The sequence below is a fragment of the Musa acuminata genome, chromosome BXJ1-10 (genome assembly GCF_036884655.1).
Source record: "Musa acuminata AAA Group cultivar baxijiao chromosome BXJ1-10, Cavendish_Baxijiao_AAA, whole genome shotgun sequence".
NCBI lineage: Eukaryota > Viridiplantae > Streptophyta > Magnoliopsida > Zingiberales > Musaceae > Musa > Musa acuminata.
In genome coordinates this window covers 24,287,837-24,308,103 of record NC_088336.1, presented here as the reverse complement: position 1 = coordinate 24,308,103, position 20,267 = coordinate 24,287,837, and the positions used below count along the sequence as shown (strand labels likewise).

At 40.2% G+C, this 20,267-nt stretch overlaps 3 protein-coding genes across 11 annotated transcripts; all 3 read right to left on the bottom strand.

The window, feature by feature from the left end:
* Positions 1 to 1,109: 1,109 nt before the first annotated feature.
* LOC135595636 (rhodanese-like domain-containing protein 4, chloroplastic) lies at positions 1,110 to 8,932 on the bottom strand. The gene is made up of 10 exons (XM_065086867.1): positions 8,811 to 8,932; positions 8,385 to 8,636; positions 4,927 to 6,242; positions 3,863 to 3,965; positions 3,670 to 3,756; positions 3,373 to 3,447; positions 3,204 to 3,278; positions 3,047 to 3,127; positions 1,890 to 2,099; positions 1,110 to 1,508 (listed from the first exon to the last, which is right to left on the bottom strand). Exons 3-10 carry the CDS (start codon positions 5,706 to 5,708, stop codon positions 1,461 to 1,463), a joined length of 1,461 nt encoding a protein of 486 aa, XP_064942939.1. The 5' UTR covers positions 5,709 to 6,242; positions 8,385 to 8,636; positions 8,811 to 8,932; the 3' UTR covers positions 1,110 to 1,460.
* A 1,499-nt stretch (positions 8,933 to 10,431) lies between these two features.
* Positions 10,432 to 12,750, bottom strand: LOC135595637 (abscisic acid receptor PYL3-like). Its single transcript, XM_065086868.1, has 3 exons — positions 12,330 to 12,750; positions 11,504 to 11,719; positions 10,432 to 10,861 (listed from the first exon to the last, which is right to left on the bottom strand). The coding sequence occupies exons 1-3, from the start codon at positions 12,531 to 12,533 to the stop codon at positions 10,646 to 10,648; spliced, it is 636 nt and encodes a 211-aa protein (XP_064942940.1). The 5' UTR covers positions 12,534 to 12,750; the 3' UTR covers positions 10,432 to 10,645.
* Positions 12,751 to 14,656: 1,906 nt separating this feature from the next.
* LOC104000981 (probable protein phosphatase 2C member 13, mitochondrial) lies at positions 14,657 to 19,962 on the bottom strand. 9 transcript variants are annotated; one of them, XM_065086863.1, is made up of 7 exons: positions 19,661 to 19,958; positions 19,486 to 19,584; positions 19,223 to 19,381; positions 17,922 to 18,008; positions 17,486 to 17,611; positions 15,511 to 15,584; positions 14,657 to 14,953 (listed from the first exon to the last, which is right to left on the bottom strand). In XM_065086863.1, the coding sequence occupies exons 4-7, from the start codon at positions 17,991 to 17,993 to the stop codon at positions 14,869 to 14,871; spliced, it is 357 nt and encodes a 118-aa protein (XP_064942935.1). In that variant the 5' UTR covers positions 17,994 to 18,008; positions 19,223 to 19,381; positions 19,486 to 19,584; positions 19,661 to 19,958; the 3' UTR covers positions 14,657 to 14,868. The 9 variants fall into 9 exon arrangements, 7 of the variants coding, with proteins under 7 accessions (XP_064942935.1, XP_064942937.1, XP_064942936.1 ...); XM_065086865.1 differs by lacking the exon at positions 19,486 to 19,584 and having other exon boundaries at positions 19,716 to 19,962; XM_065086864.1 differs by lacking the exon at positions 19,486 to 19,584 and having other exon boundaries at positions 19,661 to 19,959.
* Between the last annotated feature and the right edge of the window lie 305 nt (positions 19,963 to 20,267).

Genomic DNA, 20,267 nt, shown 5'->3' with positions numbered 1-20,267 from the left:
TATAACCAGGATCCGCATCCGACATCAAAACCCGGAGTGGATACGCACATATGCTCGAATCATTCTTTTGTAATTAATTACATGGCTCGTCAATGTGCAACTCCACGATGGGAAAGAAAGGATCATAACATCGTGAAGGATTGCTTTTCGAATGTAATGACGCATCTTAGATGAGATGGTATCGGTGTAAGCATTAAATAATAATAATATATTATTATTATATAAAAAAAATTTAATATTAGAATTAAAATTAAATAATAATAAATTATATTTATCATATCGATCTACAAAGAAAATTAAACTCGTGTTATATCTTTTATCGACTTCTAATAATCGTTATCAGAATCTAATCAAATCTATAATATATCTTAAGATAATATTATATAAGCAAATAATTAACACAAGTAAAATTTGATGATTGAGCTATAAGATTTCTCGCGATCATCGATGAATATTAACTCGTGACCCACGCTTGTGCCAAAGTAGGTATACACAAGTCTTTTATTTCTAACCAAAACAGAAGTCAATTATGACTTAAGCCTTGGTCGATTTATCATCTTGTTAATAATGCCTTCCAGTTAAATGCCGTATTACTACCATAAGGTCTTGTAGCAAAAGACCTAATTTTGTACATCGACGCCGTCTTCTTATTGGAATGAACTAATTTTGTATTTGTCTCGAGATAATACTATTTTTGATATGAGTGGTTCCTCGTTCATTTAAAAATCTGTTCGTCTTGATGTTTGGTGCATTGGATTGGACAAGCTGATTCCTATTACTAACCAGAAGAAATGATCAGCTAATCTGTCTTGTTGAGTTGCTGATCGATAAATCTAATTTAAATAATATTCAGCTATCTTGCAATATGAACTTGGTTGATATTTGCACAATTATCTTACAATATGCAACTTGGATGTCAGAACTCATGATACCAAAATAGCCAGCCTGCTTTGTTCATAAAATTAAACTTGCACATTGATGGGACTCTCCACATTGACACACAAAAGATACAAATTTTCAGTGGTTCATATGAAGTGCCTGTGAAAGAAAATTGAGAAGAATAAAAAGACCACATGGGATTTTGGAAGAAATTTAAATGGACGAGTAGATTCCTGAAAGTTACTATCCATTCTTCATAAAATGTTCCATAACACACTCCCGATAACTCATATTTGATCCTTTTTTTATCAGAACTCAAAACTCGAAGAGGTATCTCAAGTAACAAGCACATGAACTGTTTTCTGCTTTCCATGAAGAAAACCAAGGGAAGAAAATGCATGTAACAGTTCTTATCGATGAACAATTTACATATGTAATTATCCTTTTTAGAACTATATCTTAAATCAACCAATTTGAGGATATCTGGCCTTCCAAACATCTTTTCCTGCTGAACGCTCTGTCATCCGACCATGCATTTGAGAAGAGTGATCCCATGAAACCAACATAATGAAGCAGATCCTCTATGGCTGCGACGGAGAAGGTGAAGATGGAGGTTTGAGATCCGGATACTGTACATAATTCAGATGCATACAGTATAAGGTTTTTATTGATAAATCATTTAAAAGGAAAATTGAGAAAGCTGAAATCATGTCAATACATTTGCTGAATCCTATCCTATAAAGTATATGCTTGAACATAGATAACATAATTCGATATAATTTCTCGGATATGATGAAATATTAATCTCAAAGATGTTCGGCATGAGATGTACTTTCTTTCTTTCATTCCAAGAATTAACTTTGCATCTTTTGAGCAATTATGGTCTACATGTCAATTTTAGTTTCCTGATAATATGGTTCCTAAGAAACGATGTGGAAAGAGCAGTCATGATGAATAATGGAAGAATCAAAGAATAAAAGAGCAAGGCATGTGAAGGGATCGAGAGTTACATATGGGTAAGGTGAAAGAGGTCTCGGTGTCACAGGAGGCGCCTCTTCCTTGACTTCAGCTTTGGGAACTGAGTTGACTGCTGGGAGAGGTTCAGTTGAGGTTACAGCATCAGTTTTTTGAGTTGGAGCAGGAGCTGCTGAAGCATCTGTTGGAGCTGGTAGACTAGCCTTCACATTAGCATCTGATGGTAGGAGAGCCTTGCCAATCATCTAGTATTCGTATAGAAACATCTATTATTTACCATGGAGAATAAGCATATGTGCTTTCAAAAATTATAGAACTGTTGAAGATGATGAATGCAACAACTAAGAAAGCCAATATCAAAAGATAAAGCAGGCTAGAAATTTCAAGTGAGCTTATTTCTTTCTTGGGTTTATAAAATACTAGTTATATATAATATTTATAATCAAGTAGCTTCACTTAAGAGTACTCTGCAACTTATTTGAAAGTAACTGTGTCATGAAAAATCCAACCAACCAAGTGATCTACATCCTTGTGTGCTTATATTCAGTGCTAGATATAATTTTGACTGAAATACACAATACTGAACCGAACTAGGTCTATATTCTACTTAGCATCACATGTACTTTCAATCACTAATTAGCGGAAGAGTTTTCTACCCTAGCTGCAAATAACATGATGGCTTAATTAACCTGACTTCCCAATTACAGATGAATTTACATGACAACGAGAATGATGAGCATAGATAACTGTTAATGGTGATTTCTACAATGTGCTGCATGATACAGATCAATTCATAGCTAAATCTCTATACTACATTAGGCAAAATGCACAGTTAGCTATGCGGAATATCCTGTTAGCTTATTCATCCCCTAACTGTTCAATTTGCATGCATATCCATAAAGCTATAGATTTTTATGTATGCCTTCTGTAATGACAATCCTAAGTAATAAGAAATTACATGACTAGACAAATTATTCAAATTGCATTAATCTTGCCGGGTAAAACTCGAGGCTCAGACATGCATATATGCCATTCCCCTAACAATACATCCTGTAAACAAGCATATGGAGAATAGTTCAGAAATTTCAAGCTTTATTCTGGTTTCTGTGCAACATCACATGTTTGTAGAACTTCATGACATGGTTCAGTAATGAATTTCCAGATGAATATTAACTTGAGGTTTGGGATCTACCTTAATCTCGTCGACTAGTTCTTTAGGAGCGACCTTGGTGTTCAAGAACTCATCAAGCTGTCGAAGAGTAACCTTCCTGTCCTGTAAATGAGTAAATGTAAGGATTCTGGATGATTTCATATCACATGCTGAAGAAGAAAATTTGCTAGATACTAACTTCTGCAAACAAGAATCTTTTGGTGAATAACTGAACAAGAGCAGCAGACCCTAAAACCTGGAGCAGAGTTTCTATCTGCAGCAGAAGGCAGACATTATAAGCGTAAACAGCCTCCTCGAGCGCATTTCTCCAATAAATAAAGCACAATGAGCAGAACAATGTGATTTACCTCTGTAAAAGCAAATATACCTAAGCCAGTGGCAGCTGCAAGTCCAAGAGTAATTGGAAGACCATCTAAACCATCCTGTATATAGATCATCATTAAAGATAATTGCTGAAAGTACTAATATTGCAAATCATTATAACCATCTGCAATTTTCGAGCTTTAAGTAACCATTTAAAAGCAATATGATAAGGTAGAACATACATGTATAGAAATTAGTCAACCTAATGAGTCAAGAAAATTTAATTCATAGTCAGTTTAGAACTCAAAAGAAATCATCATGATGCAAGTTGGCTAACTTACTCCAAATCCACCAGTAACTGCATCCTTTAGATCACCAAAATCAAGAGTTAAAGTCTTCTTTGGTTCCACCCATGGAAGACCACTTTTCTGCAATACAGGAAACAAACAAGTATAATTGTTAAAGTGAGAAAACTCATCAGCTGGTACTTGAAAATTGACACTAAAACAATTACAAAGTTCAGAAAACAAGGACCATCCATCCCCGAGGTCCTTCTGCACCATCTTTTATCGCATAAGCTGCTTTAAAACCATTGACGGTGACCAGTTCCGCAACCAATTCTGATTTACCATCAAATCTGGCTTCCATGAGAATATTAATGTTGTCAGCCTTAATTATACTTAGGCAGTCAGAGCATCAAGCAGCAAATTAAGTTGTATGGACCTCCAAATTCTCATCATAACTGTTATACCATACAAGACTTTTCAAGTATGAGCAAAATAGTAGATTAAATATATTGCAACTTTTTGCTGAGGTCTAAAAATGTGATCAGTAAAGTGAAATATATATTGGTATTAATAGTTGCTTTATAATGTGTACACATGGTGCACATATCGAACTAAAAACACCACACACAACTCCTTTCTTATTCACACCCTTGTAAAATCTCAAAAAATTCTTTGAATAAACCCTGAATTATCCACAGTTCACCCCTAATAATCTAAATGTTTGCTGGGATGCAAGTTGCCTATCTTAATAGAACTCCAAGCAAAATTAACAATTCTCGCTTTACAGGAAAGCCAACATATAAAGAAGTTCTCTATTGTCCCATTAGAAGCTGAGCCTTGCAGTATAAAATCATAGCATCTCCTCAACTAAGATGGAGTCTCATGTTCAACAGGATGCTAATTCAGTTCACAAAATCTTTCTCATCTATTCCCCCAAATCTTGTAGGAATGGAAAGGCATGGATATAAGAAGCAAAATGGCTTGCATGCTAATTCACTTCACTTTGTCAAAATTCTGACTTGTAACTGAGCACGAGCAGCCCTTCTCGAATAAGGTAATTCGAAGAGCCCTGCAACTCCTACCCCGATACCTAAACGAAGGCATTATCAAACGGCTTGAAAGTTTCTATGAAACCAATTCAACGGACCAACGATGTTGAACTACAGACAGACAAAGTACCAAGTCATGCGTTAGATCTATCGGTCGAGACTTAAAAAAGAAATGTCTTACATTCATCAGACGACGACATAATTAAGAAAAGCTAAAGATAAGATCAGTATAAAATATAGGGGAAGCATGTGGAAACCTTACTTGTCGAGAATGAACAAGGTGGTATTGGTTGGGTCCTTAAACTTCGATTCGAGCTTCTTCAGGAACCCCGGCTTGTCTTCCCCTCTATACGCGATCGCCACCGCCTTCTTCTTCAATCCCCTCAAATCCGGTCTGCCCACCTCCTTGAAATCCTTCCCTTCCCTTATATCCAACAGCTGCGCGTTCCCGTCCTCGGACAACTTAGCATAGGCACTCTTCGCGGACGCCAAGCCCCAGTTCTTGGGCTTCTTCAAGATCTGCGACAGAATGAGGGGCACCGCTAGTACCAGGGCGCCACCGCCGAGGAGCAGGGGATTCTCGGTCCCAAAATTCACAATCCCATCGAGGAGACCTCCCACATCGAAGTCGAGGGAGGAGCTGCCGACGGTCTGGTCGAGAGCTTGCTCGTAGGTCAAGGCCTTGGCGAGGCCACCAGCACCAAAAATCGAGGAGAGGGCTGCAAGCTTGGGGAGCCTGAATTGGGGGAGCCGCCTAGGCTCGGGTCTCCTCTCGAGGGAGGGAGTGGCCTTGTGGAGTGAGGCTACTGGTGCCAGGCCTGCTGCATTGAGGACTTGCATGGCATAATTATCTTGGTCTCCAAGGCGCCTGAAGAGGGAACAGCAAGCGGAGGCTAGCAAAACAGTCGAGATGCCATCATTCCATGGGGATCTTGCGAGCTCAAAGACGCAGAGAAGTTTCCCGAGGGAAGGAAGGGGTAAGTCTGTCCGACTTCTTGTTGGGTTTGTGATGGTGAGAAGGAATGGCAAATGGCTGCTAGCCATGTGGAATGAAGAAGATTAGATAAGATGATGCCTTGGCGGTGGGTCGTGATTTGTGAGGATAGGAATTGTTTGGAATTTCGTAAAAGACAGGCAGCTCCATTTTGATGTCAAATTGTAAACATGACGGGGTCCAATTTTTCTGGCCGTGGGTGAGCGTACCGCAATCTCTCCTGCTAGTACAGGTTGTTAGTGTGGTACTACTACATACATTTCACACTCGTTTCAGACAAAAAATATCATATTCGACTGCAAACTCACGGTAAATGTGTCTCTCATTGGGGGAACTACACATTCATATCGAGAGTTCTTGATGCCCTCTTATCTGTTCCGTATTCCGGGTATGCTGCCCATTCCACATCATATTCATCATCTCTCTTATTGTACAACCGACCACTTCGGAACATCTCTCCCTTCGTCCTCGTTAATAAATTCCAATCCATATAGCATTCCAGTGTTTCACAACAAGCCATTGCAGTAGACGATCTTCCTTATCAAATGTGGGTTTCCAATCATAGTCATCTCTATTGGTTGGCTCTGGACAAAGCACCATTTGTTTGAGAACATTGTAAAAAAAGACGGCATGACTTTTTATTGTAGTTACCAGCATGATTCATCTATGAGATATTTCAGATGAATTAATCATGACATTTTATCAAATAATCATGACTTTACAATAATAGCTTCATTACATAGAGAAAAGAGGAAAAAAAAAACTATCCTAAGCAGCCAAAACATGGAGACAATCACTAAGTTATGCACGTGCATTTTACAAGTGAAGATTTACTTCTGTGGAAACAAAGCTAACCCCCTTTGACCAGACTGTATAATTCTGGAAATTACTTGCAACTCCAAGGTTGAAAAAAAATGCATGGCTGTAATATAATTGTGCATGCCTTTTGTTACAAGCAAATTATTACTTATCCAGAATACTGATTTTCTCAAGTGATTTCATGTATTATTTGATAAACAATATATAGTTTATCCAGTCACTGCAAGTATGTATCAGAAGATAACAAAAAGGTAACGCTCTCTGGCTTGTGGATCAGTTCTAAAAGGAATATTTAATGCAATAAGAAACTAGATCTAAGACAAAATATCAGGTTAGTTTTATGGATTACAAGATAGCCTCTTTGATGATTATTTGTGTTGCCAAGAGATGACCAAAATCTGAACAGATTTGATGCCTGTGATGGAAATTTTTGAGAATAGTTTAGCGATCGAAAGAAAAGCCTCTATTATTTTTAAAGTAACATTACTTAATTGACATGCTTATTGGAAAAACTTGGGGATCTTCCTCTACATAGCTGTATGCCAAGCTGTTCAAAATTTTCTAGGCACAAGATAAGAACTTATGGTAATTCATAACAAGTTAGCTAATTTCCTCTGACATTTGGAAACTTAAACTTGCATACATCTTTTTCCCTACAAGCCTTTTTTAGTTGCAATTCTTCTTGTAATTTTTAGTCAGTCACATTAGGCTTCATTTCCCCAAATCTTATTGACCTCGGATTATGCTTCTCTTGACACTACTATTCCAAGATTAAGTTTAACTTCAAGTAAAACAATCAAGATTTAAGGGCTCATTTTTTCCTTCAGTTTCAACAGGTGCCAAATTCTCCATGTATGAGTCTTCTGAGCCTTCCATGATGAGTTGACATACCATAAGCGGGCCCCATGTCCAAGAATCTCAAAGATCACAAGAAAAGACAGCAGAATTCTGCCTTGTGTACATGTGCTTCATACCATATATTATACCCACCTAGTGCATAACTTCTTAATATGAAACCAATTAAATTAATTAAGTCAAGGTCCTCATACATGGAATAACAGGTTAATGAGCTTCTCGCTCAGTTTCATGTTCGGTCAATACCTTCATATCCTCACTAGCTTCAATTGATTCTTGCGTGAAACTTTCAAACACTTTAGACTTGTTCCCATGGGGTGTACAGTCCCTAAACTATTTCAAATATTAGACTAGCACAAAAGCATCCATGGCTGAATCTCATAATTCAACAAGGCCATCTGAGCATAATATATCATCACAGAAGCACCTCCCAGTTGTCCATTAGTATTGTCAAGTATGATTGCAGGTTCCCTCATAGTAGATGAATCAAACTGAAGTCTAACCTAGGAATTTCCTTAAGCAACTATGTTATATAAGAGTAAGAAGCAGAACTAATGTTTTTGAAAATTGAAATAATGTTCAAATGTGTGACAAATAGAAGCTCAAATTTCAAGGCTGACGAAAAACCTAGCCATGTAAGTTTTAAGTAACTGAATCATGTATAAGAACTTATTTGATCCTCCGAATAATAAGGAGACTGCAAAGAATACTTGGATACTAATCAGTCTATATAAGCAAGCAGAAGCTCACCTCAGAAGTATTGGATGAAAAAAATAAATGTAAGAAGCTAGTAAAAGATTCAAACAGATGTGAGATCATTAGAACAGACACCAAGCTCGATAAAAACAACAATGCAACCAAGAAGAACAGAGAAAACCACGATAGACCTCAAGATTTTGTTCTTTTTGTGGCAATTAAAAGAATATAGTAAAAAGGTGCTTGTCATTTTGTCAAACACTACGAGCGCATCACCTACCTCCAAATACAAAGAAAGAGAAGCCGAAGAAGATTGGACTCGAATCAGAGAAATGGGCGATAGCGCAAAAATTTACCTGGAAGAGGCGGCCGTCGAGCTTCTTGATGCCGTAACCAAGCTGGACGGTGCCGAAGGACTTGACCTCGGTGATTACGGCGTTCCGCTGGTAGACTCGCATCCCCACGCGCGCCACCAGGTCCATAAAAAGAGCGCCTCCTTCCGCACCTGGGGCTTCACCAGCAGCAGACAGTCGTACGGAGGCATTTCTGCTGACTTTTCCCTCGCTCTCCCAATCGATTTCTCTACTTCTCCTTCTTCCTCTCCTCCTCTGTATTCATAAGAGTCATCCAAGAAGCTAAAATCACGCAATGACAAGAAAACATTTTGAGAAATAAATCAGAGAGTGAGACAGAGAGGAAGAATCAAGGAAGAGGGGAGAGGAAGGGTTTTAGAGCGGTGCAGGGAGGAAGATTCCCCGATATTATGGCTGAGATGGCGTAACCTTGACGGACGATGGTCGGCTGGAATCGCCGTTGTCGCCGCAAAGAGACCGAGGAGCGACGAGGATCGAGGGTGACACTCACCCTGGGGTTGGCTGAAGTTGAACCAAGAAACAAACCCGGGTACTGTATTGGGTCATCAAGTTCCGTCCCAAAGCAAATCTCTCTCTCCGGCAGGCCCCATCAAGAGGTTCCGCGCGTGATGCTCCACCAACCTCAAGCGTGGACCCCACATATCATGCTTGTGAGTGACACCATTACCGGTACGTTGCGTGACGAAAAGGGAACAATTATTTATGGTTAATTCAAAGTGACAACGCATTAGGAACTTTTACATGGGATTTCCTGTTCGATCCGATCCTTTGAATGTTAAGCATATTATGATCTATATAATTCAAGGCCATAATTTATTTAAGTTGGTCAACTCAGGAGTAAACTCTTCATCTTATCCCTCCCAACCACCCTCTGCGTCGCCGGAGTCACGAAGCAACTCGAAACCCTCGTCTACGGTAAGTTGAATACGCCTATGGACTTCCTTCTTTGACCCTGTTTTCTCTGAAATTATGGTAATAATACTATCTTAGAGCCTAAATTTTCGGCATGGACTCGGAATTTGGAAGCACCAGATGCTTCCTTCTACGAACAATTTCTGGAGGAATCGATGCATCTACCAGGCTCGCAGAGAGGCACCTTTTATCACCTCACATTCTTCCCTCGGATCTCTTCTTCCTCTAAAGCAGAGCATCCTTCGACATCATAATCTAAGTTCCCTGAACTCGCAGGCAAATCTACAAACTGCAGCGACGGATTCCCATGCCTCTCCAATTGCCGCACTTGTCCCTCGCAAAGACAAAAACCTTGTGTGAGATGACAAAATTCATCGTTCAAGAATCATTGAAGCCTGCAGCCTCTACTACAACCGGGAAAATAAGATTTTTCTCTGAGGAATCCTCTGGATCTGTCCCATCACAGCTTCCGACATGGATAAGGTGTCAGGAGACCCACCTCTCATGTCCGACAAGCGTTCGTACGATGTTGATCCAAGAGTCCCCGGTTCATGCACCTGGACCGCTGGTACAACCTCTGCCGAACAATCAAAGGCGAACAAAGAGAGGAGACCACAATCAACGACAGCGCTGCCCCCCTTCAATCGTCCACAAAATGAAGAGAAAGCTGACCAAAAGCAACTACATATCCCTGTATTTCTTGTCATCGTAACTGTGTATTCTTCCGAATGCAATGGCCAACAATCTTTTCTCTTCAGGGCCCGAACAAAGGAGACTGTAACACGGGGGTTTATCTCCGTCCCCATGAATGGGGTTTGGAGGGATCCAAAAGAGGCCTCACAGAAGATGCATGAACATGCCAACGTCCACCAAACCGAGCAGCTTAACGTTCGGTCTTAAAGACGATGGATTGCAGGGAAAGCAAGAAAAAGATACGCTACAGAAAGTCGACTCGGGTCACACCATAAACTTGATGTCTACCGGCCGGTAGGTGAAGGCCAAAGTCCACTAAGCGTCAAATCTTATATTGAGAGACCGTCAAACTTTCGTGCCATACGGCAGCTGGGCAAATGGCCTCAACACGAAAACAAAAGGAAGAACAAAGCAATCGCAGGTATTCTTCACACAAGGTAACAACACCCTATATTAATATGGGGATAAAGCAAATGTCCATGCAATGGATGGAGCTCAATTCGACCGATCAACCCAGAGAGGGAAGAAACATGGAGGGAGAGGAGCTAGAAAGAGACTACCAGGCCATCTCAAAAAACTTCCATGTCCGAAGCCCTGTATTCATCACCGACAGCTATGAGCATGCCCTCCGATGACTTTTAGCCGTCGATGGGCTCCGTGTGATCCTGAAGTGCCAAGCGCTCTGAAACGTCTGCCAATGACTTCAGGTTGCATTTGATCAATGCCTCCACAAAGTAGCAGGTCTCGTCTTTGGTGTTTCCTTCAGGCACATCCACCACGAACGACTCTATCACAAGAGTCCCTGGTCGACCATCTATTGTCTCAGGGTGGGCAGTAACGATGGATGAGTAGTTCTGCAGTTCAGCATCACAATTGATGAGCCACAGTCCAGTAAGAGGGAAATGCAACAAGACATAGATTGAAAAGGTATGGTTCATAAGAATATTAATTAGATGAGATCATGTCCAGACGGAACTGAACAGCGTTAACATATATAAGAACAGTACACCAAATGACATTTTTCTGACTTTAAATTAATAATTACTAAGAAGAGAATAAATTCATCTAAATCAAATCTAGACCAAACAGAAAACTATACAAGTAATGAGCTGTATGCGATAAGAATGCATATATCCTAAAATGCGACAATTACAAGCTCAAACCAGAACATGAGGATCCATTTACACAGGGACACAATTATATGACCACAATCTCATGAAAGCATATCATCACCAAGAGCAAGAAAAACCATGAAGTTTCAATAGGTTTATGTAATTTCAAGTACATGATTTCAGAACCAACCAATCTGTACAACACACATTGATAGAAAGATAACACATTAAAATAGGAGATCAATTTATGGTTATCCGGTATATTTACCTTCAAATATGGTTAATACCTGTGTATGACCGAACAAGAAACAAGCAGAAGGAAGGCATGGACAAAGAGAAGGAAGCAGGGATGAAGCAGAAATGGTCTGAGGAGGAGATCAATACCTTGAGCCTGTGATCCCCACCCACAATCTTAATGCTAAGAATGTGTTCATTGTCGTCGAGGTGCTCCAGCCTCTCGAAGCTGGTGGTTGCAGGGAGCCCAGATTTGATATTGACCTCCCTCAGGCTCCCAACCCCTACACCCCCCTGCACAATGCACCTGCTCACAAAGGGCTTGTAGTTCTGCGGCTGATCAAACCTCCTGACAAGAGACCACACCTATCAACGCCAAAGGAAGGAAGAACATTACTCGATGTGTACACAGTAACAATCAGCATCCACTCGGCATTCGAGATATATGATTTCTCATGAAAAACCGAAGTTTTGATGATAGAGCTGTTCTGGTGACAGGGAATCAAATCATATTGTCATACTCGTTCACTGTTATGCAACACTCCCCAATCGGGAAATTCGTTGTTCACATGCAAAGTTGTGCCAGAAGATAAGGCAAGCCAAACAGACAAAAGCAGAGAGAGAGAGAGAGAGAGAGAGAGAGAGAGAGAGGAATCACGAGATATGAAGCCTGGCCTAGTCAAAAGAAACACAACCTCTTTTGAGAGAGAGAGAGAGAGAGAGAGAGGAATCACGAGATATGAACGCCTGGCCTAGTCAAAAGAAACACAACCTCTTTTGTAAATCCAGCTTTTGCAAAGGGAAAAAAATTGCATTTTTCGCATTATTTTTAAGGTCTGCTTGTGAGATTTATATCAAACATCGATTGTTCGAGAAAAATCAAATAAAGCACCTCACTATCTCGAGGTTATGCCATCTTTTGGGGGGGGGGGAGGAGAGAGAGAGAGAGAGAGAGAGAGAGAGAGAGGATTCGTACGAGGTGGACGGGGGCTTTGATATGCTTGAAGACGGCGGAGCTGCACTGGTTCTCCGTGGGCTCATGCAGGTGGAACCTCCGGACGTACTCTGCCTCCATTCCCCGGCACCCGATCCCCGGAGGATTCATCTCGTCAGCGAGCCGCCACATCCCCGGTACCCTCACCCCCGCCCCTCCGCCGCCTACCCCGTTCAACCCCACCATCCTTCTCCTCCTCCTGCTTCCGAAACCTCACCCGATCGATTCCGGAAAGGAAGCAGCAGCGGCAACCCGACACTCCTCCCGAATCGCTCCGCCTTCCCACCTAAAAGCCTCCGATTCCCTTCTCCCTCTTTCACTCGCTACGTCTGAATTCCAACAGCTCGTCTTTTATCGACCCCTCTCTCTGTCTCTCTCGCCGTCTCCACCGCCGTCTCGTCGTCCTTCTAAATACGATGCAAGGAAGACGAAGGAAAATAAATAAGCAATTTCCGGGTTGGCAGGGCCCACCGCTCACGCTCCGCGTTATCTTCACCTGACCCACGCCCTTTAAGTATACCCTCGTCCGTAGACTAATATTGCCGAAATGCCTCTACGGTTGCCATCCGATCTCAGTGACCCAAGTGGTCCCTCACCCCCGGTATCCTTACCCCCTCCGTCGCTGTCTGAGCGTGCTCGATCTGCGGGCGATCCCGACGCAGACAACCATCAAGACTGGTTCACCGAATGGACATCGTCGGCGGTGGCTCAGTAGTAATTTCTGGCTAATCTCGGTGGTATTTATCTCTGAGGGTCACTTCTATTTAATAATGAGGTTGGCTACCGAGGTCGCGGTAGAGCCACTCGTTGATGGCCACCGTCGGATCTGTACGCCAAGCCATCACTGACCGTTGATCAAGAGATTAGCGGAGCGCAAGTGGGACAGAGCAGCGGCGTCATCCGACGTGCTATTTTTTGGTCTCTACCACAGGAAAAATACCGAATTATTTAATTTTTTTAAAGAAGAAAATTAGGCCTCGTCTTGAGCGCTTTCTGGAAGTTTATGGAAACACGGGCTGTCGCACGTGCACCAAACCCTTGGAAGGATGCATATCGACAAGGATACAAGAAAACGATTCAAAAATGTTGTAATATCTCTATATTTAATAAAAACCAATAATCATGGGGATGAAGGGATGAAGTATGTTTTGATGGTTGCAATGTGGAGACAAGTAAAAGCTCGCTGTAAATTGCCAAGGGGAAAGCAAAAGCAAAGAGCAATTGATGTAGAATTATGATCACTATCGATTTCCATGTCCATTCCGGCCAAAGCAAGGCGAAAGCTGCGTTGGCGGGCTTCATCAGCTGGGGCTACAGTTTGCATTCCCGTTTGGACCAGATCGCATGTGGGCGTCACAGACCGGATGCTGGATCGGGGTGCCCTCCATGTGCAGCCTCGACATGCTACTCTTAACGCCGTGTCATCGCCCCACCCCTCGAGAAACACACGTTATCGTTCCCCGCTCGTCATCACCGTCACCACCACCACCGGGCGCATGGCCGCCTGAAGCAGCTACTGCATCTCCAGTGCCACCCCTCGCAGTCTTGGGCTCGGAGATCTACGGGCGACAGGATGAGAAGAACATGTGGCGGAGAACCCAGGCAAAAAGCCATGGGATTCCACGTCAACACACGCACAGCCTTGCTGCACAAGGCAGAACAGTTGCCACCATCTTACCGAAGATAATGTATTAAAATGGACTCGGCAGGAAGGTGGTGCCCGTTGTACAAAGTGCAAGAAACATTCATTGGTAAGCAATGCCTAAAGATCCTCTGCGGCGTCCGGCTGCGCAGGGATGAGTGCGAGGGGCCACCTCCTGCACGCAAAGCATGGACTCTGCAAGGCTGAACAAAAGCAGCAAGCCTATCATGGTGGCTCAGCCTGGAAAGGAGAGAGAGAACTGGCGGTAGGGGCGACCAAATCAGGCGAGACAAGGAAACAGAAGGGGCCACCTGAGGAGTAGAAAAGACAAAGGCATGTGTGTGTTTTTTTACCGGTGTTTCTTCTCATCGATCAGAGCGCCAACTTCTTTTCGATGAGATTCACCAATTCGGGGATGCTTTTCGATAACGTTGATTGTGTACTACGCTTTGACAAACTATAATATGACTTTTAGATACATGTGGATGCGGTTGCTGTCGCAAAGGCAAACGCAACATCACCTTTTATCTATTTTCTCACTTGATGTGACTAAAGAAAAAGAATACTATTAAGCTTCCCACTCGACACAGTGCTCACAGCGACATCAATATTAAGCTTCGCTCTGTGGCAATATTTGACTGTAATCTTTCAGAAACATTGGTGTCTGCGGCAACAAATTCAAGTTCTATAAATAATGAGTTCTTTAAATCAACACCCAAACACCAACAATTTTGTTTCGTCAACAAATTCAAGTTCTATAAATTATGTCCCGCATGGGTGTTTGTTAAAAGGTTGATATGAGCTGGGAGAAATGAAACTAAATGGTCAACTCCCGCTGGCAGATAATGGAATCTGCATCAAGCTTCTTGTGATGGAATCTTACCACTTGACAGGTGATGTCGATGTCAACAACCGAGCCTGCAGCCTCTGGTTCTTCCTCCACTCTTGCAAGGGACATGGCATCCTATCTGGACAAGTCATATGGATATGATCAGCAAGGCACTTGGAATAATTATACAGCTACAAGTAGCAGGAAGGATGTGAGTTGATTGATGAATGTCTCGGAGAAAGCATTGGGACCTATTATTTTAGTAGACCAGATGGTGACAAATTACCTTTCAGTTTCAAATTACCAGCAGATACATGGGAGAAGCTATGCTCATGAATCTGAATTTACTAAAAGTTCAAGAAACATAGTGATGGCAAGTTAAAAAGTAAAACTTGGAGCATAGATTCATGCGGTTGCAGAAAATTTTTAGGTCAAATGACGGTCATATATCAACATTAGTCCAGTCTATCATGCAGCAAAATGTTGCGTGTATGACTACAAATGCACAATTGATTGTTCTACAACACAAAAGAATTCTGTGAATTTGCAAGAGAATTGTGTAACTTCAGATAGATTTCTGGTATCATCTACAAATTGCTCTCCCTGCCTATGTGATACATCAAACTAAATGGGATGCTCACAGATCTCTCTACACAAGATAAGCAAATGTTACAGTGAGTGGAACAGCTAACCTCCTTTGCGACAACATCCCACAGCCCATTGCTTGCAAGAGCCAGCAACTCAAGTGCTCATCAACCTCTTCCTCCTGCAACAAATGAAACAAAATCTTTTACAAGATATTAACTTATGGTAAATACAGATCTACAACAATAGTGGTAACTGAACAAGGTTACAGAACATTTATACAAATCTGATTGAGTCTCTTGTGCTTCTGTTAAAATGTGACCAATTTTCATAAGGGGTCTCAATTAACCTGAAAGGTCTAATGAAGCATGTGACACCTCTTAATGTAATTTTATTTGACATCTAATATGTGTAAGTCGAAGATGAATTGAATTCATAGAAGTGCTATTTTGCTGGCAGTATTCCAACAGATGGTTTAGGACTTTATAACATACAAGATAAAGTTATGTACATATGCAAAATGTTACATCAGTTGCAATCAGCACTGTCAAACAGGTAGCAGAAACAGAAATATAAGATCCTCAACTTTTGCTTCATATACAATTCCAGTTAAATAATTTATTTAACATAATACAGTGACAGGAATATCAAAGTAATCATTGTCACCATAAACCACATACAGAGACTGACAGCAGACAGCTATGTTAGAGCACAGTTCTTATCTGATAAATAAGGTTATATTGATTCACTTTGGTTCAGATTTAAAACTAAATTAAAATTCATTTGCCATTCTTTTTTTTTTCAGTTTGCATCGAAGTGGAGCACAAATAGTTAGCACTTACGACTTCGTTGTTGTTGTTGTATCGAAGTGGAGCACAAATTGCAAGACAAACAGAACCCAAAAACATTAAAGAAAAAAATCTTCAGTGTAGTCTGATTTGAACTTGGCCTATTGATCCATCAACCAAACAGGTAAGCAAAGATGACACCTACAGGGGACGCTGCTGTCTGAACTTTCACTGATGTTAGACACAAAACCCATCAATACGATTCTCCTCAGTTTATTAGTCTTCAGGTTAGATGTCAAAGCCAGTGTGAAAGGAAACATAAATTTCCTTAAAATAACAAACTGTCCAGTTTAAAACCTGATTCATTTATACATAGTGTACCACTATAAGAGTCATAAAGTACTGGACATTAGATAATCTTTATAGACTGGAATCACTGCTAAACAAATTCAAGATCTGTCTCGGTAAGAAAATCTTAATGATTATTATCATGGTCACATTGTGGCAGGCATATTATGATAATGGCTAATAAAGAAAATTTTGAACTTTCATCAGTTATTAAAGCTGGAGTTTCATATTTGTCCAATTAAAATGAAGTGACGTTATGTAGGTTTCACTAATCTGTTTCGTGAGATTGTTAGGCTTTGGTGTAATATTGACACCAATTAGAATACTAAGCTGCAGCTCAGGAAAAGCCACAAGAAATAAATGGTTTCTGTTGCTAATGTGTATATTCAGCAAACACTTCTAACCCATGCAGCAAAATGTTCAGATCACTTTAGGCTTGCATAGATAGCCTAATTGTTCTTATGGACATAATATACTAAGTCAGAGATTTGACAAATAAATAATTTTTATGTCCCATAGAGTCAAACTAGCAACACATCAAGTTACAATGAGGACACACAAATAGTGCAGATTGTTAGGTATAATTGTATTGCATGATTGCCAAAGCAGTCAAAAAGTTGTACAGGACTTAAATTTCTTCTAAACCAGGATTAACAAACTGATGTACTTAAAAATGAACACATAAAACTTGTCATAGCATGCAGCTCATCTTTTCATCTATGTCCTATGATAACTGATGCAATATGACAACCTAAATACAGCTACCTTAATATTTTGCTAAGGCCATACAAGTACTGATAACTAAAAGAGCACCACCCTTGGAGAATGGTAAGATACTGCAAATGATAACATATGGCACATGACATTTGGATCATGCAGCTCTTCCAGTAGTACACACAATTACAGGAGTTGCTGATGTAGTAGAGTTCCTGATGTAGTGGATTACCCGGATCTCAGGTTCTGCCACTACGCACTGTTTCAAAAGGTGGTTGCCAAATGCACGTGACATTGCCAGAACAACCCTAACCTTCCACGTACCAGCAAACTGAAAATGTTTACAAACCACAAGCATCTGCAATAATCTAAGATATTATGAGCTATGAAATAAAAAAATGTAAAAGATCTTTTTTATCACTCATATATCTTCCAGATTTGGTAATCTAGGTCGTAGGCCTCAGTTCATGGGGTTCAGATAGTTATAAACTTATAATCATAAACTAAATATCCAACTATAAAAATCTGATCTGGGCTTGAACTCATAGTAAGCTCTTGGGAGAATATAAAACAGAACCAACAAGTAAAAACAAGGCCTTTAGGATACTTCAGATTCCTGTTAATCAGAATGACAACTGACTGTAGTAAGTTCTAGAACAGAGACTCACCAGCCCACATAACAAATCCTCCAGCATTTTCAATTCTCTTGCGCTCATCACTTCTGTTTGGTTTGTGATCATCAGATAGAGGGATTGCTTTAAATAAGAACATAAAAGATAATTTAGTCATTGCTCATGAAATGCAGCATGTAGGCAGTGGAAGACAATAAGAATTCTAGATCCATGTCACATAAAATCTAGCAGGTTTTCACTATCAAAGTACAAAGTACAAACGATGCTACCATCATCAGCATCTTAAGAATTATAATATATATTACATAATATGCTCCTTAAAATGCCAAATAATCTTCCGAAGACATGTTCGTTAGATCCCTAGGCAGTAACAGGGAAGGTGAACAAGACAATATAACTTCTCTTTTAATGAACAGAAACTGAAGTTTTCCAATAATACTGTCTTTGCAACAACATCGACAACAAGCCATAATGTACCAACTATCTATCGAGAGCAATATCACTAGTCAAAAGAAAAGCAACCAGATCCCTTTGTATCATTTCTAATAAAGTTTCCTTACGTATCCATCTACCTCATCTTGCATCACTATCCTAATTGACTCACCTTGTCTAATCCATGCATCTATAGGTCTCCAACAGACATGTCCATACATCAGAACCACACTTAGCTGTTCATAAATTCAAGTACTTATTATTTGATCCTTTCAAGTAATCTCACATGTCCATCTCAACATCCACATCTCCGCTACACCAACTTTTTCATACACATTTCTAGTTAAATAATTCTAATCAATAAAGCACAATTGACCTAATAGTTATCTTTCTTAATCTAAAAGACACATGACATAAAGCTCCAAATGCCCCTATCCACTTTATCTCCACCAAGTAAACTATCATGAATCTCCATTACATATATTTATAACTTTTGTTTCTATGATAATGTTACTGATAGGTTACCTTAAACTTATGATAAATAACATTAACAATTATGAAAAATACAGAATCTTTCACAACAATTGCAGCTTGGATAATCAAGTCGAAGATACTACATGGAACTCCTTACATGTGATGAATCATATTCTTAAGTGCAAATCTAGGATTATGCTGGATTTGTGTTCATGAACATGTACTTAAAAGAACAAGAGAAATTGTATATACAAGTATACAGGAACTTCAAGCATTAATATGAATAATAAGTGATACAACCAAATGATAGCGCACATCAATAGTTAATCAGTCAGCCAAGCAAAATTTACTCTCCAGCCTAAATGTGATTGTCCAGAACATGCATAAAAATAAGTTTCCGCTTTAATTAACAGATTAAGATCAACTTGTACCTTCACCTTCCTTTGACATCACAGTCCGTGAATCCCCAACACTGGCAACATATTAGCAGTTTCCAATCAGAATAGCAGTCAAAGCCATAGAACCATCATCTCTAAAAGTATTTCTTTCAGCTTCCAGGAAGTCTGAATCAGTTTTTTGACATGTTTCACCTGTAGCATGGCCAAACATAGAAAACAAAGCAGGAACATATCCTAAGCCATTTCAACAATTAATTACCAATATATAGAACCAGATCTAAATAATTTAGACATACTAATTGCGAGCCTTGTGTCTGTCATAAACTGTGGATGGTTCATAAGGTTGTAAAATAAGTGATCATTCGAATATTCAGCGGCTTGTGATTCACCATGACCTAAGGTATTAATAAGTCTATAGAACACATTTTTTGCACATAAGAAAAATTTAAGAAGAGAGCAGAAATCTCAAACCATCGAATATTCCAAAGAGGCTAACAGTTTGCTCATTGATATTAGATATTTTTACATCATAAGAGTCCTCCATGCTTGCTTTCCTTCCCCCAAAACTTGTATATCCATAACTCAATCGGCCATCCTCACTGCCAATCACCAGAAGATATATGAAGCTACATACTCAATTTAAACTCCACCCTCCGGCACTCTCCTCGCCACCCCCGCCACACACCCGGCACCCCCACCCCCATCCTCTCCCCCACACCCCCCCATGGGATCCCAACGTTGACCCTCTTCGAGTGGGTGCGAAATGGGGCTGAGGGCGACGAGAGGAGGAGGTCGGTTGAAAGCACGGTGCCTTCATTAAATCGGATCTCTATGTCGTGAAAACCGTTATAAACATGTGATCACGGGACTGTGATATGCAGACTACATAATTGTTACGACATTAGAATTGTGATATTGAAGTTAGAGTGATTATTATCTTCACTAACAAATTGTTAAGCACAACCATTTAGTTTTGTTTAGGTATAAAATTTTTTTGCTAATCCATGATTCATTCTAATCCAAGATATAAACATAGATAATGATAATCTTTCTAAAAAAATTAAATAAAGGATTTGAT